At 37.9% G+C, this 16,739-nt stretch overlaps 2 protein-coding genes across 4 annotated transcripts in view; one reads left to right on the top strand and one right to left on the bottom strand.

Annotated features, from left to right (window-relative positions):
* Window positions 1-16,739, top strand: part of LOC136836675 (ankyrin-3-like) — a 264,679-nt gene that overhangs the window by 21,104 nt on the left and 226,836 nt on the right. The window contains exons 7-8 of one of the 2 annotated variants that reach the window (XM_067101150.1): window positions 11,080-11,195; window positions 15,607-15,743. In XM_067101150.1, the coding sequence (XP_066957251.1) occupies window positions 11,080-11,127 (48 nt within the window). In that variant the 3' untranslated portion in view covers window positions 11,128-11,195; window positions 15,607-15,743. Of the gene's footprint in view, window positions 1-11,079; window positions 11,196-15,606; window positions 15,744-16,739 lie in introns of those variants that run through there. The other variant, XM_067101149.1, reaches the window with a different exon arrangement.
* The window catches only part of LOC136836679 (ras-related and estrogen-regulated growth inhibitor), a 137,912-nt gene that overhangs the window by 7,150 nt on the left and 114,023 nt on the right, over window positions 1-16,739 (bottom strand). For both annotated transcript variants that reach the window (XM_067101153.1, XM_067101155.1), the window contains one exon: window positions 68-353. In XM_067101153.1, coding sequence (XP_066957254.1) covers window positions 68-353 — 286 coding nt within the window. The remainder of the gene's footprint in view (window positions 1-67; window positions 354-16,739) is intronic.

Consider the following 16,739-nt stretch of genomic DNA (forward strand, 5'->3'; position numbering starts at 1 on the left):
CAGTGGTGTTATGATACCGCTGTTATCATAAAACCCTATAATAATTTTGTGAATGATGCAAACTCACCCTCTTCGGACGACACCTGTCTCAGGTGCACCATATCTGCCTTGTTTCCGAGCAACACCATGGGTGGTCCTAGGGTCGGAGAAACATCCCCGCCCACTCCTGCCGGGACGGGAGGCATGGGCGTGAGGGTTGTCGTCCCACACAAACCCGAGCGACCTTTGCGTTCGCTTATGTGGAGTCTGACCCGCTTCACCCAGTTGAAGCTCTGGCGGTCTGTGATGGAGTAAACTAGAAGGAAGCCGTCAGCCCAGCTGATGGTCTCCTGCGAGGGTAAAGCCTCCGTGTTCTGCAAGAGTGGAAGTTTATTACCAAGAGTAAATAACCTCATGAATGGCGCACTCATAACATTCACAGTATTTGAAAAATAATTTTGATCTCTGCACTAACCACACCTGAGAAGTTGATTGAGCTCGGGCAGCCAGATAATAAACAAATCTATTTTAGGTTTCTGTTTTAAGGGAAGATCCAGTTAGTATGAGGAAAGTAAAACCGTTAATTGAATTTGGGCTACAGTGTCATGAGATGGTGATGATGATAGCCTTGTTCACGAGGCATTTGTAAGTACAGAGAAGGTATGCATTAAGTCCATGTTAAGGAAGCTTGCGTCATGGTAAAGTAGATAATTGGGTTAATACAAAACCAAAGAGCTATAACAATGGAGAATGGAAACAAAATAGAAGACCGCAGAAAGTAAATAAATTATCTTTAAAAGACGCTTAGTTCATTTGCTACAAAGGACTTTGCTTCTTTCTCATCCTGAGTTTTGTACCCATCCATACCTTCTCAAGTCAGCCTCTCTCGTATGAAGAGAATTTTTACTATTCCCAGTGTTGGGGATTAACGAGGAAAAGGCCAACAGTCTTAAGATCCATAGAATACCTATTTTGACAAAGGATCTTGGCAAAAATAATTCTTGAGAAAGTCACCATGAATAGTATGCACGGTTGTTAGGTATACATTGGCAATATTATTGGATAGTATTTAATAGCTTTCTGTAATACTATTGCCCAGTGCATCTCTTATGGTCATAAGAAAGCGAAATCACCTACACAGCTTGGCTAAGTAACTTGTTTTGACAATTACCGTATAAAGAATTATCCTGTTTACAGGGTAATAATGCAGAAGTAATAGTTAGGATGGAATCGCAGAATGCCACCGCCTCCTGTAAAATACCTTATCAAATGGATGGTTCTTTTTAGATGACCGCACAGACGATGCTATTAGCTTCTGGCCTCAAAAAATTCAGCAGTAGACATGGCTGAAAAAGTTTAACTTCAGCAAAAAGTAGAGAAATAGGGATGAGCAGTATTGAGTTATAATTCAGTAGATCTTTCTGTGGAGTTTTACCTTTACGATTATTTCCATAAAATGATGTTACGAAGTGCACCCAGATTGGTAATGCACTTTTGGAGTACCAGATGCGACCGGAGTATTTTTTCAAAATGAATTTGTTGTTCAGGTAAATCGTAATTAACGACAACATATACAGGTCCTGAGTACTGTATTTTCCGAGTTATAGAACTGTTCCAATTGCTCAAAGGTACTGGTTGACTGGCGTGGCATTGGCAGTATTGTGTTCAAAATCAGTTGGCTTTATCCCATGGGTGGTAATAAATCTATTAGCAAATCTATCCCAGAACGAGTTCGTACATTACTTTGCCGAGATAGTCGTGTCTGCAGCTTTCCTCTCCGGTTCAGTTGTCACAAAAATGTTGACTGGAAGTTTGCCTTAGTTAAGGGAGTGTGTACATTTCCAAACAAGATTTCCAGTCAATGGGCACGTCCTATCTCCTGCATATAGATATGAATTCTGATTCACAAAAGTGCAAAGCTTGGTTTAGTCTTAAAGGAAATGGTTTTGAGCTCAACTGACAGTTGTTAAAAGAGAGTGAAGTCTGATTTTCTATGGTGGCTGCATGATATTTCTAAAATTATATATATTGAGTGCACATGATAGAAAGTTATTCCAGAAATCTTGCATCTCTCTTAGCTAATTCACAAGTAAGCTTGTTGAATTGATTTCAGTCAAGTAAAAAGGTTCATTAAGTCTGCAGTGAAAGGGTTAAGTTGAAAATCTTTAGTGGTCCAAGTATCTTTCATCAGAAGGTACTCAAAAGAACAAAGTGAGTGGGGTTCAGTTTTTCTTTATTTACTCACCCAGTTCCTAAGCTCTCTGTGATTAAAAGTAATATAACCCCAGTTTCTCCGAATATGTTGATCGTCTAGGTTACTTTAAAGTTGTGTTGGAGAAAAAAATTCAGATCGCTACGTCAGCTGAAAATTGATTGCTTTTGATGTCTTGAAATTTTTTCTTGATCGGTTGCAGGCTTCGTCAGTCCTGCTGGAATATTGCTTTTATATTTTGGTTGCTTCCTCACAATTTCCCTATTCAAAGGGTTATCAAGGATGATTTGTTTGAATGATTGTCGTTATCTTTCTCTCTAGATTTTTCTTCATTTTTGCACAAAGGTAGTATTTTGTAACACAAACCTGCAAAAATGGAAACTAGGTAAAAGAAAATTTAATATAAACTGAAGTATAAATAGTAAGACACTGCAAGTAATCAGGTGCTCCATGGAACAAAGCATGACTCCGCTTTTAGAGAAGGGCTCTAGATCCAAAAGCCTAAACACTGAAGCCCAGTCTTCGAGAGCCAGCTGCCGCTGATACTTAGGTCATGTAGGCTAACTATAATTGAAAGGAAGGAATTTCTTGGAGTTATCTCGCAGCAAGTATAGACTGGTAAAGCTGAGTGGGTGCCAGGTCTAAAATTTTGTCTCTTTCAAAAGAAATATTAGAGATTCTTATAGACAAACTAGATATAATCCATCTCTAGCCATTTTTAAGCAAGTAATATGTGCTACTAAATACTGAACAACGGAAGTGTCGCTGACAAAAGAACTACTATACCTAGCAAGGAAAGAAAAAGAAACTGCAAGTTCTACTTGCAGATGAGCTGGGTTTTGAAATTCAGTTTGCTCAATCTGCTTTGCACATTTGTCACCTCGGCTCAGATTAGTTTTGATGCCCTGCGGAGCGACTTAAATGATGCACCCTTATCGATAATGTATAAAAAAAAACTATTAATGGTTATGCCATCGCATTTATTGGGGTGAGACAAAATTACCTGTTAAAGAAAATTAAGAGAAGCGAACAGATACCTATAAAAACGGACGGTTTTAGGCACAGATATGAAAGGACATGGCAATGGTAACATATCTACACGGTGCCAAATGATCGTGGTGAACTTGAGCTGTCACGAAGAGCCATTTTTAAAGGCATGATTTGGCCTTACAGTCCCAAGGTGTTTGACGAGAATAATGAAGCGAATCACACATTCGGTATATGTATATATATATATATATATATATATATATATATATATATATATATATATATATATATGAACGTGTCACGTTTATACAGTAAAGTATGTGTAGTAAACTCTCTCTCTCTCTCTCTCTCTCTCTCTCTCTCTCTCTCTCTCTCTCTCTCTCTCTCTCTCTCTCTCTCTCGTAAAGTCGAATACCTTAGTAAGTCTCCGTAAGTTAAGTAAGTTAACCTTCTCTCTTGCCAGAATCGCCATCATCTTGATTGTTTTTGCTCGAATTCTTGAAAAGTGAGACACAAACATATTAGATTATGCAATGCCTTCATCGCCAGTGTTCATTTTTAGAAACTTTGAGCTTTGCGTCTTGTAAAGTAATATTACATAAATCCAGTGATATACAAAGGATTTTATTTTTTGTTCCATTTCGAGTGAAATTTTCTTATTAGAATACCTCGTGTGACAAATAGTAATTAATAAGCTTATACATTTGTTATACTAAAGAGCCAAGGCAGGTGCGAATGTCACAACAGTTTTCTGCGCATCAAGTGAAAAGACGGACTCCCGGGTGTTTGTCATTTTAGGAAGTCACACCACTTTAGTACAATGTCAGATTTTTGACACACCTGAGAAGTCGAGATTTGGAGATCCTTTTTGGAGGCTTCCGTTGGTATTCTGAATTCTCACTGGATTTTTTTTATTGATCTCGTGTTAAACGGTAACTGCACAAACGCGATGCGTGGAAAATGCTCCGCCTATACATGATATACCTCAAATTAAGAAACAATCATGTAATAGAAACTCAGAACGCATTTTTAGAAATATACGACCAACTTGTAAAAACTGCCTAGCTCAAGTGGTCTTCGTCAGCTATGAGTTACAGTTATTCTAATTAATGGAAAGCATCACGTAAAGTCTCTCTCTCTCTCTCTCTCTCTCCTCTCTCTCTCTCTCTCTCTCAGTCACACACACACACACACAGAGGTATGTATTCATCAGACATTTAGTGAATCCGGTGTCACAGCATTTTGCATACACGACATTTTTTCTCAGCTGATTATATATATATACAGTATATATATATATATATATATATATATATATATATATATATATATATATATATACATATATATATATATATATATATATATATATATATATATATATATATATATATATATATATATATATATATATATGTGTGTATTAACATGTGCGCGCGCCTTGTGTTTAAGGAACATTAAGCTCCGGTTCATTAATTGCACTTATGTTTTATCAATATTCTTAGCGTTGTCGATTTTTAAGCACGTTCAAGCAGAACGAAATCTTGCCATATTTTTCTTGGTGCGTTACTCCGAAATCGATGACCTTTTCAGCTGTAACTCCGCTTTTGGTCAGCAACAAATTCGACTGGTTTTGATTCGTTTTTAAACATTATTTGTCGATTGTCCTCTACTAACGTCACAGCATTTTGATAGTGAATGTTTTTCTGTATGCATGTGTCCCGAAATTGATGAAAATAATAATTTTCACAAATCCACAGATCCCCGAAAGCTTTGTATTTAGAGTTATTGTTAAATATATTTGTACCCTTACATAATTGTGGATTTGTTTCTGCGTTTCAAGATTCATGCTATGAGGAATTTTATTATTATTATTATTATTATTATTATTATTATTATTATTATTATTATTTATTTATTTTTATTTATTTATTTTTTTGGTCTATCACAGTCATCCTATTCGACGGGGTGATTTTTATAGTGTGGGGTCCCGGGTTGCATCCTGTCTCCTTAGGAGTCCATCACTTTTCTCACTGCGTGAGCTGTTTCTGGTAGCACACTTTTCTGCATCAGCCCTGGAGTTACTTCAGCATCTAGTTTTTCCCGATTCCTTTTCAGGGATCTTGGTATCGTGCCTAGTGTTCCTATGGTTATGGGTACAATTTCCACTGGCATATTCCAGATCCTTCTTATTTCGATTTTCAGGTCCTGATACTTATCAATTTTTTCTCTTTCTTTCTCACCTACCCTAGTGTCCCATGGTATTGCGATATCAATGAGTGATACTTTCTTCTTGATTTTGTCAGTCAACGTCACGTCTGGTCTATTGGCACGTATCACCCTATCTGTTCTGATACCATAGTCCCAGAGGATCTTTGCCTGATTGTTTTCTATCACTCCCTCAGGTTGGTGTTCGTACCACTTATTACTACAAGCTAGTTGGTGTTTCTTGCACGGGCTCCAGTGGAGGGCTTTTGCTACTGAATCATGCCTCTTTTTGTACTTGTTCTGTGCAAGCGCCGGACATTCGCTTGCTATGTGGTTTATGGTCTCGTCTTTCATATTGCAGTTCCTGCATATGACTGAGATGTTATTTCCATCTATTGTTCTTTGGACATGTCTGGTTCTTAGGGCCTGATCCTGTGCCGCTGTTAGCATTCCTTCTGTTTCCTTCTTGAGTTCTCCCCTCTATAGCCATTGCCATGTTTCATCGCTGGCCAGTTCTTTTGTCTGTCTCATGTATTGTCCATGCATTGGTTTGTTGTGCCATTCCTCTGTTCTGTTTTTCATTCTCCTGTCTCTGCATATTTCTGGGTCTTTGTCTACTTTTGTCAGTCTTTCTTCCCATGCACTCCTTAGCCACTCGTCTTCACTGGTTTTTTCAGATATTGCCCCAGTGCTCTACTCTCGATGTTGACGCAGTCCTCTATTCTTAGTAGCCCTCTCCCCACTTCCTTTTGTGTTATGTATAGTCTGTCTGTATTTGCTCTTTGGTGTAGTGCTTTGTTTATTGTCATGTGTTTTCTAGTTTTCTGGTCTATGCTGCGGAGTTCAGCCTTCATTCACTCCACTGCTCCTGCGCTGTATCTGATTACTGGTACTGCCCATGTGTTTATGGCTTTCGTCATGTTTCTGTCATTGAGTTTTGACTTGAGTATTGCATTAAGTCTCTGTATATATATTCTTTCCTGATTGTGTCCTTCATCCCTTGGTGTTTCATATCCTCTCCTTCCATTATTCCCAGGTATTTGTATCCTGTCTCATCTATGTGTTTGATGCTATTCCCGTCTGGTTGGTTTATCCCTTCAGTCTTTGTTACTTTGCCTTTTTGTATGTTGACCAAGGCACATTTTTCTATTCCAAACTCCATCCTGATGTCCCGAGATACAATCCTTACAGTCTGGATTAGGGTATATATTTCCATGATGCTCTTACCATACAGCTTGAAGTCTTCCATGAACATCAGATGGTTAACTCTGTTGCCTCCTTTCTTGAGTTGGTGCCCAGCATCCATCTTCTGCAGTAATTTTGTCATGGGAATCATGGCTACTATGAAGAGTAGTGGGGACAGTGAGTCGCCTTGAAAGACCCTTCTCCTGATGTTAACCTCTGCTGGTCTTATCCCAGAGCTTGTAAGTACTGTATTCCAGTTGCACATTGTATTTTTAAGGAAGCTGATGGTGTTTTCCTCTGCCCCATATCTTTTCAGGCATTCTGTTAGCCACGTGTGCAGTATCATGTCGAAGGCTTTCTTGTAGTCAATCCATGCCATGCTTAGGTTGGTTCTCCTTCTCTTACTATTCTTCATTACCATTTTGTCTGTTAGGAGCTGGTCTTTTGTGCCCCTACCCATCCTTCTGTGGCCTTTCTGTTGGTGGGGGATGGTGTTTGTGTCCTCTAGGTGGTTGTATAGCCTTTCACTGATGGTACCTGTTAGCAACTTCCACATAATTGGTAGGCAGGTGATAGGCCTGTAGTTACTTGCTATATTTCCCTTGTTCTTGTTTTTCTGTACTAATGATGCTCTCCCTGTGGTCATCCATGTGGGCGCGTGGTGGTTTGTGATATAACGCTGGAGTTCTGCTATTCGTGGGTGTAGGGCCAGTATCCATGGACTTCAATGGGACCTGGGGCTTTCCAGTTGGGCATTTTCTTTAGTTGGTGTCTGACTGTGTCTGTCGGGATCTCAGTGAATCTTTGTTTTATTCCCCCCATTTCTTCTGCCTTGATTTCCTGGAGCCATGTTGCATGTTTGTTGTGCAATACCAGATTGCTCCATATGTTTTCCCAGAGTCTCTTACTTGGTTCGGCTTCAGGAATTTCCTGGTGGTTGTCTTCCCCTCTTAGTTGGCTGTATAGTCTTTTCTGGTTGGTTCCGAAGAGTTTGTTTTGTTGGTATCCTTTATTCCGGTTCATGTACCGTTGGATCTTATGTGCTTTGGTTTTAAGCCTCTGTTTTATATCTTCTATTGTGTTGTTTAGCCTCTTCTCCCGTACTTTGTATTTATCATTCAGTTCCTCTCTTGTTTACTTGCTTCTTAGCCTCTTTTCTGCCATCTTTTTCAGCTTACTCAAGTAAGATCTCATTGCAATGATTTGTTTTTCCAGGTGCCTTTTCCAAGGCGGTTGCTGTTTTGGTTTCTGTTGGCTTGGTTGCGATGGTGGTGTTGGTGTTTGTATCCCCATAAGTTCTACTACTAGTCTTGCTCCTGCATATGCCAGATTATTTGTTTCTGCAATACTGGTGGTGTGGATTAGTCTCATTATTTCATTAACTTCACTTGTTTTTTCTCTTAGTTTCTTTGTGTTGTAGGCTTTCATGGAGGGGATCTTTGTTCTTTCTGTATCTGGCTCCATCCATTGTCTGATCTTTTCCAATCATTCAGACCTTTCTGTTACATCTTTGGTGTTTTCTCGTGTGTCGTTGTTTGGTATCTCATCATTCCTGTCGTTTTCTGTGTGATCATCTCTTAGTTCGTTTTCTTGTCCTTCGTTGCTGGGTGTTATTTCTCTTTCCAGTTCCTCTCTTTCTGTTGTGGAGAGCCAGTTCTTTTTTTTTATGTTCCTTGCTTGGTCCGCCAGCCTCTGTTTTGTTTGAGGGGTGTTATTTCTCTCATTCCAGATGTTGACCAGTCTTCTTCTGTATCCTCTTTCTGTCAGATTGCTTCTGATGTAGCATCTCCATATTTCCTTATTTTCTTCTCTTGTCCATTTCTTCTTCTGATTGCCTCTGTAGCTCCAGTCTCTGGTTGCTGGTTGCTGTAGTTGTGGTGGTCAGTTGCTGGATGACGACTTCCAAGTACCTGACCGTCCTCCCCGTCGATTGGGTTGTATACCTGGCTGCCGGACGAAGCTCCTCTGTTGCCAGAGGTTCCATTTACGTCATTGTAGTTTATTCTTTCATTTCTTTCCATCATTGCTGAGTTTTGCTATTTAACTCATAGCTGGACCCTACCCCATTGGGAATAGGTACTCATTTACTGCTGAGTCGACTGAGGAAATTATGGTAAAGATCCTTTCCCAAGGAATCAATGCCGAGGAAAGCAGTCACCCATCCAACGACCGACCAGCCCCAATGTTGCTGAACCAGTCCATCGATGAGCTAAACCACTCTGCCATGGCTCCCATTTATTATTATTATTATTATTATTATTATTATTATTATTATTGGCATACAAAGAAAACTCATGTTCTGGTAAAGGCAGGAAACAAGAGAAGCCCTCAAAGTAATGAAGCCTGAAAAACCATAAACCAAGTCTTTATATCCTGTTTCATTATTATTATTATTATTATTATTATTATTATTATTATTATTATTATTATTATTCTGATGACTTCATGACAGACATCCATTCTAGTAATTGACAAAAATTAGGTGAAACCTGAAGGTAATCAAACTGTTTATCACCTGTAGCAGTTACAAGTTTTTCCTCATCATTTTAAATTCCCAGTGCTTGAAATTATTCGGAATCCTGCATTTAAAAAGCAAAATGTATTCACTTTTTAAGTGTCACCTATTTATGATTCACCGGTTATCTGTCAAATAATTGGCATTCAGTCTTTCAGTGATGCAATAATAGTTTTAATTTAGAATAATAGGGTGTTAGATATTATATATCTTATACATACAACACTGGTATATATATATATATATATATATATATATATATATATATATATATATATATATATATATATATATATATATATATATATATATATGAAAAGCTTATGGGTCACAAGTATTTTATGAATTACAATACACAATAAGTGTTTAATCAACAAGTGTGGTGGAAAAACTTTCCGAAAACCCTTGAGAGGATGTTTAGCTGTTATCTGACGCATTTCCTAAGTAAGTGGAACTGTTGCGTCAGGTATTCTCAAGATGTGGGAACTTGCCACATGACTTCGTGAGCACTTTCGCCAGAAATGTCCAAGTTCTGGTGTGAGCGTGTGTATGTACGTTTCTTTTGGGTGGAGTCCCAGGGTGTGAAGGAATTAGTTATGGAAAAAATCATTAATATAATTATAATTCGAAGACCAACACTGAACGTCATTAAAAGTCTTCAAGGAAGACTCTGGTTCGAGATCTGTCGATTAAGACCGTGAACATTGCTGTTTGGAGGTAGGAACCACGTTTAATTTCCCGAACTGTAGATTGCTTTTTTCATTTATACAATTTCTTTTATGTCAAGCATTGTGTGTACTTTATAAGTAACATGGGAGGAATTCCCATATCTTTATTTTTGTGCATTTTGGTTAATAAGTGATTTATTTGACGTATTCACATGTTTCGCTGAGAAAGAGGTTGAAGATGTACTCATTGGGAATGTACTGGACTTTGACTTATTTTGACTTATTGTGAGTTACAGTGTAAAGTCAATAATTAGTTGAATATGATAGACTAATATGATTGATCTTTTGGGGAACTTTAGTATTCCATTTTATGTCATCTCTTATTTCTTGCAATCTAGTTATGTTAGATTTTGTCAAATAAATTATTGTGGGTAAAGCTTGTATCACTGTAGACCTGAGAAAGAGAGAGAGAGAATGCAGGGTGAGTAGGTACAGATATGCAGTAGCCTTTTTGATGCGATCACTATTCAAGCTACCAACAGATGGGACTTCTCGATTTTGTGGTAACAGGTAAGCCATGAAATTTCCTTTCGACTGGGCGACAGATATATATATATATATATATATATATATATATATATATATATATATATATATATATATATATATATATATATATATATATATATATTATATATATATATATGTTATATATATATAATATAATATATATATATATATATATATATATATATATATATATATATTATATATATATATATATATATATATATATACATATATATATATATATATACATACATATATATGCGTGATTGTATACTATTTTTTTGGCCATTGAGTAAGACAGTTTTACTACCCTATGCATAAAAAACAAAATTAATAGCTTTTCCTCCCCTGTTTGTTTCCCAGGTGATGCTTTTTACTTCCTCTAGATTTTAATTTGGTGTTAAACTCAGACTTTTGAAATTGGGAAATTTATCACAGATGCTCTCTCTCTCTCTCTCTCTCTCTCTCTCTCTCTCTCTCTCTCTCTCTCTCTCTCTCTCTCTCTCTCTCTGCCTTCCATTGCGCTCTAAATTATCGTCCGTGTCTGCCACTTAAAATTAGATAAAATGTTTAAAAGGAGAGCGTTTGATAAACGAAAATTTACGAGCTTGTGTACTTCTAATCCGCGACCTTCATCTCTGACTCACTAAAACCGAGAACGATTTTTTTTTAAGGTTTTATTTTTCTTTCGTTGAATTTTGAATATGTCCTTAGTCTTACGCATGTCCCTGAAATTCCTCTCGTATTTTCAGAGGATGAAACGCAAAGATCGTATCTCCCAGCTATTCCGGAGCAGGTGAATTATGAACGGCGGTGTCGAAGGACTAGGGAAAGCACATCATTAAAAATGACTGCTAATCGCTAATAGGTAAGTGCTTACTGATGGCCTTTCTAATGTCGTTTTCACCCCCTTTTTTTTTTTTTCTTCCATAGATTTGACGGTTCTGTGACATTAAAGTCATGAATTTCCTAAATGTAGACCCCCTTTTTTTTTGTTATACGGACCGGTGACCTTGAAGGGAGAAACATTCCAAATTTAGCTCCGTATTTTTTCGGTGATTTTACGGTTCGGTAACACTGAAGGGGCGATGTTTCTAGATTCAGTCAAATTTTCTGACAATTTACGGACTGCCGAAATTATAGTTATCATTTCTCTTAATTTGGACTTTTAGTTTTTTTTTCTTTTTGTGTTCTTTTAGATATTGTATGGATTGGTGATATTATTAGACACTTCAACTCTATCATTTTACATATTGATGACATGCAGGATCATTATTATCATTTTAGAAACTTTAGTTTTAGAGGTTGGACCATAGGTTTAGCTCCCCCCCCCAAGTCTCTCTCTCTCTCTCTCTCTCTCTCTCTCTCTCTCTCTCTCTCTCTCTCTCTCTCTCTCTCTCTCTCTCTCTCTCCAGCTGGCCCTAGTACTCGATTCAGAGCCAAGTGGTCGGTTCTCTTCAGCTCCCTGTAGGTTCACATGTGATACGTGTCGTTTATCCTCGCCCACGCGTCTTTTGTATTTTCTTATAATCTTTTAAATAATTGTGTTGGCATAAATTATTTTCATAGGGCCATTAAGATAACACAGTGAAGGAATCACTTCGAGAGATAATTTAACGGAGAACATTTGAAAACATAAGGGATTCTCATCGTTAGTGGACTTGGCTGGGAGATGAAGAGCCTCATTTGAGGAAATATATTCTGCTGGGAATGTTTTTTCGTCCTTGCTTTCTGTAAAGTCGGTAACGTGCTGAATAGTTGTTTGTACAGTTCGGTGATGAATGATTGTTTTTTGTTGTGTTCTTTTTGCAGATTGTTTACGCCTTGTTTTGGTTATTGGTTGTGGGGGCTTCGGATATTGGAGAAAGGCGAATTTAATTTCTTTATGCTTATGTTTACTGAAAGTTTGTGATTTATTTCAAGAAGTGTTGTTGAAAGCTGTAATTTGCTTATGCATTGTTTAGTGAATGAATGAGACTGGTGGATATGTGTTTGCCAGAGGGTTGTTTCTCCAGTGTAAATTTGTAGTTTGTAAACGTATTTTTGTGTTGTTTAATTTGGTGTTGAGGCATTATGGTTACTGTTTACTTCTGGTTTATATCCATAATTTTTCATTTTTACTTCAGGGTTGGAATTTATCTGAAGTTTTCTTTCTGTAGGGTTGCGGTTTTTTTTCCATACTTTTAGCCTGATGGTTGTTGAGTGAAGGTTGTAATTTAGTGCACGTTGCGAAACTAACAATGCAACAACAAAGGTCCCTGATTTTAAAAGGTGGTTGCTGATGCAGAATAACTCATTTAAATAAGGAAGGTAAACAAAGCTAAGGCTTGTGGGACTCCCAAATATATTTATTCACTTATGAAATACATTATAAATTTACGGGAGACCCATTTTCAAGATATTGTAGTATTATGACATCATAATCTTATACATATGTCACAAGAATTATTTATACTAAAACATTAGTTATTCTAGTTGCAGTCTCCTCTGTTTATCCCCGCAAAGGCCAAAAAGAAACAGTAACTAAAAAAAGGTACAGTAATGGAGCGATTGTCTTCTAGGCCCCGAGAATAAAACATTTTTTTTTATCCTCTCTCTCTCTCTCTCTCTCTCTCTCTCTCTCTCTCTCTCTCTCTCTCTCTCTCTCTCTCTTTCTCTTTGGCCGTATTTCGGCAGGAGCCTCTCGGGCAAGTTGACGGGCGATCCTGGTAATTGGTTTAATTGCGACAAGTGTTGCATATTTAATTCATGGATGTCACGTACAACTGACTTGTACCTAAATGAAAAAATGTATGCGGTTACGTAATGCAGCTGACATCAACATCGTCAGAAATGCAAACCCTGTATTATTTATTTTTGTGTTTTTGCAAAACCTTATTGTAAGTAAAAGGCTTTATAAGTTCATTGGCCTATTGTATTTGCAGACATACATAAGCACACGCACCCACATGTATATACAGTATATACATACATTATATGTATGTATACATATATCTAATATATATATATATATATATATATATATATATATTTATATATTATCGATGATGAACTCCTTATACTAAAACAAATTTCACTACACTAAACATTTCATCAACCTTCAGAGAAATTTTATTAACAGTACATTAAATCCAACTACAAACACTGTCCCATTCATGTCCGCATGTAACACATACCGTCTCGCTTTCAAGATATTGAGGTCCTTCCATCCCGCTAGCTTTACAGTTCCATCTATCCAGTAATTCCTTGGTCTTCCTCTCCTCTTTTCACCCAGCGCTATCATTACTCCAACGTATTGCCCTCCGTTCTCTCCACAAGACCAGACGATCCAAAACACTGATCCATCACTTCATCCTGGCTAACCTTTTTACCACTTCTTCATGCTACGACATTTCTCATCCTTTCAGTCCTTTGCACTTCATATATAATATGCAAATAAGTTTTTCAACCACTTTAATTTTTTTGGTTTTTCATTCTATTTACCACACCTACTTCGTTGCATTAAAGGAGAGTTGGCCCAACATTCCCTTCGTACATTCAGCTGTTCTCCTGAGAGAGTTGGGAAAATATCTCTTATGTCATCGTAACGTCATGTGTCACGTAAACCCGCCAGCATCTGCACAAATCAACGGTTTCTGTTGTTTCCCCATATCCATTTTAATATTCAATACTACATCCTCCTGTTTTCGACGTATCCTTATAACATTACTCCTCACGTTCATTTTTATTTTATGATTTGTTTTTTTTTTTTATTTTATCAAGTTTCATACCTTTTCACTAGTTTATGTAGCTTTTCTTGAATATAGCCAGTCAACACGAATAATGTGTATGCAGATATCTTCCATCTCGCACTCTGTTCTCAACCATTTTCTTATCCTGAAACTTTGCTTCTATATCAGATCACCTTCTTCGACTTCTTGTCTCACTCACTTCACAAAGATATTGTATAGTTACCAAGGCACAACGCACACTTATCTCACACCTACAAGAACAGTCACTCTGTATACATTCTCATACCGGCTTCTCTGTTATAATAAGATATTAAAGTTGCTCTCACGTTATCTTTACACTGTTCATCATCGGTACACTCTGCTTTACGTCTGTTCATTCAGTCATAAGCTCTTTCTTGGCCCATGTACCCTGCATAAAGTTTTTTTCATTTGCTCTGATACTTCTCACATAACTGTTTAATAACGAACACCTGATCCATACACACACACACACACACACACACCTTTCCTTTTCAAAGACTACATATCTCTGTCGTCTGTCTTTTTCAAACACAATGCCACCATTATTCTAATTATTGTTATGCCGCTTTATTTCGTACATTCATCTGTCACCTTTATCTTCATACAGAGGAACAATTATTCCCCTCGCAAATTTCTCTGGAGCCTTTCCCTCATGAAGACGTACATTACACACTTTGTTCAGCCCTGTCCTGCAGCGTGTCTTGAAATGCCATCAACCTCATAAGTGCCCTCCTTACAACCTCTACAGTTATTCCAAAAGCACTTTCAAATTTATGCTAACCCCTTCCACTCTTCCTTCTTTAAGATATCTTTCTTTTATCTCCCATATTCAGTGTGAATCTTCAAAAGATATATATATATATAATATATACATATATATATATATATATATATTTATATATATATATATATATATATATATATATATATATATATATATATATATATATATATATATATATATTCATTCTAAACGTCTTTGCCGTTTGTTGTGATTTTCCTCTTTGGTTTTCGCTTATAAGCTAAAGTAAATTATTTTGTTTCCCTATATGAATTAACATACATTTCAAAAGAAGTACTGTTTGTTTTGATGTTTTCACACCAAGCGTTCCCATGTTTTCCCAGGCCTAGTTAAGCCGGTGCAGGTGTCTGATGAGAAACTAAGTGCAGCACCCTATGCCGAGTCATTACTGATCTGACCTGACCCTCGTAATGTGCCCCTAAGGTGACATTTTTATAGCTGGCTTACAAGTAACATACTTGCCCTTTGAGAGTTCCTCTTATTGTTACCATTGTTCTCAATTCTGGCCATGCACACCTTCACATTTTTTCTGAGTTCCCCTCCTTCCCAACTACCTCGCTTCTGCCATCAGGGTCACCCTTCTCTTGACCCTGACCACGCCTGCAGCTCCGCCTACTAACACCTGCATCCTTGCCTACAAATCCCTCAACTCTCCCATCTAATTGTCACCCCACTTTCACCTTCTCTCAAACCTTTATCTGGCTGCCATACAGTGACCTTTCTAGGTACCTGGCCGGATTAACGACACGCCCTGCGAGGAGGAAAATGGAGGACCTATTAAGAAGAGGCTGTCAGAAGTGTCAAAATACAACTGTCGCTGGTGGACTGTGGTATATATGCTGGCCCCGACAAACCATTCTTGGCTAGTCCCTCTTCAGAAGTCACAATGCTAGGGTAACCTGTGCTAGTCCCCCTTCAGGTGTCTCCCTGCTTGTAGACATTCTTCTCAGCCTTCTTCAGAAGACACACTGCTAGTATACCCCATGCTAGTTACCTCTACAATGCCACTCTACGACGTCACCCTCCTGGCACCACACACACACACACATACACATCGCCGCTAGTTGACCTTACACTACTCCACTAGCCTACTCTCTTGGACTCCTTCTGCAACCACCTCCACAAGACGTCAATTCGCTGATTTAGCTGACGATGTCCCCTGTCCAGAAGTCACCAAGAGATCACACTGGAGTCCTCCACTTGGAAGTAGTTCCTCTGACTTTCGGCTGAAGATGCCATATCCAGCTACCCACCTCTTGCCCTGATGCCTACTAATCTCACCAAGCGCCCTATATTTTGCCTCCACTTTCCCTCTGGTGTGGAACCAGCCTTGAGTGACAACGCTTCCGCTGATGCCCTACAGCAGAAACCTGGCTCTACGAATCTCACGTCTTGTCCATGAACCTAAGGTAATGTGATCGGAAGTTGTTTGTCGGCCCCTCAACTATCCTACCTGTGCTTATATACCTGTTCTCATAATTCCTGTAACCATATTCCTATTCCTCTCCCTCAGAGATTCCTATGATTTTGATTGTGGTGGAATTGTGATCAATAGTGACACATTTTTAGTTTTATTCGTGTACTTTTGTTTAATTGTAATTATTATGTAAGACAGTGTCCTGATATTTTACTTACGTGAATTCACAGTCAGTTTACTCGATATCCGGTTGAGATAAAGACTATCAACAGTGCAACAGTCTCGCTCATTGCACCCTGTACTGTGCATCCTTTGGACCCTCCCTGATATCTATTGCATGTTAGCCTATGAAAGGCCTAGTGTGTAAGATTTGCGGTTCTGGCACTTCGTTTGAATAATCTGTGATTTCTTTTGTGTAATGTAATTCTTGACAATGCCACA

The sequence above is a fragment of the Macrobrachium rosenbergii genome, chromosome 56 (assembly GCF_040412425.1).
Source record: "Macrobrachium rosenbergii isolate ZJJX-2024 chromosome 56, ASM4041242v1, whole genome shotgun sequence".
Classification (NCBI taxonomy): domain Eukaryota; kingdom Metazoa; phylum Arthropoda; class Malacostraca; order Decapoda; family Palaemonidae; genus Macrobrachium; species Macrobrachium rosenbergii.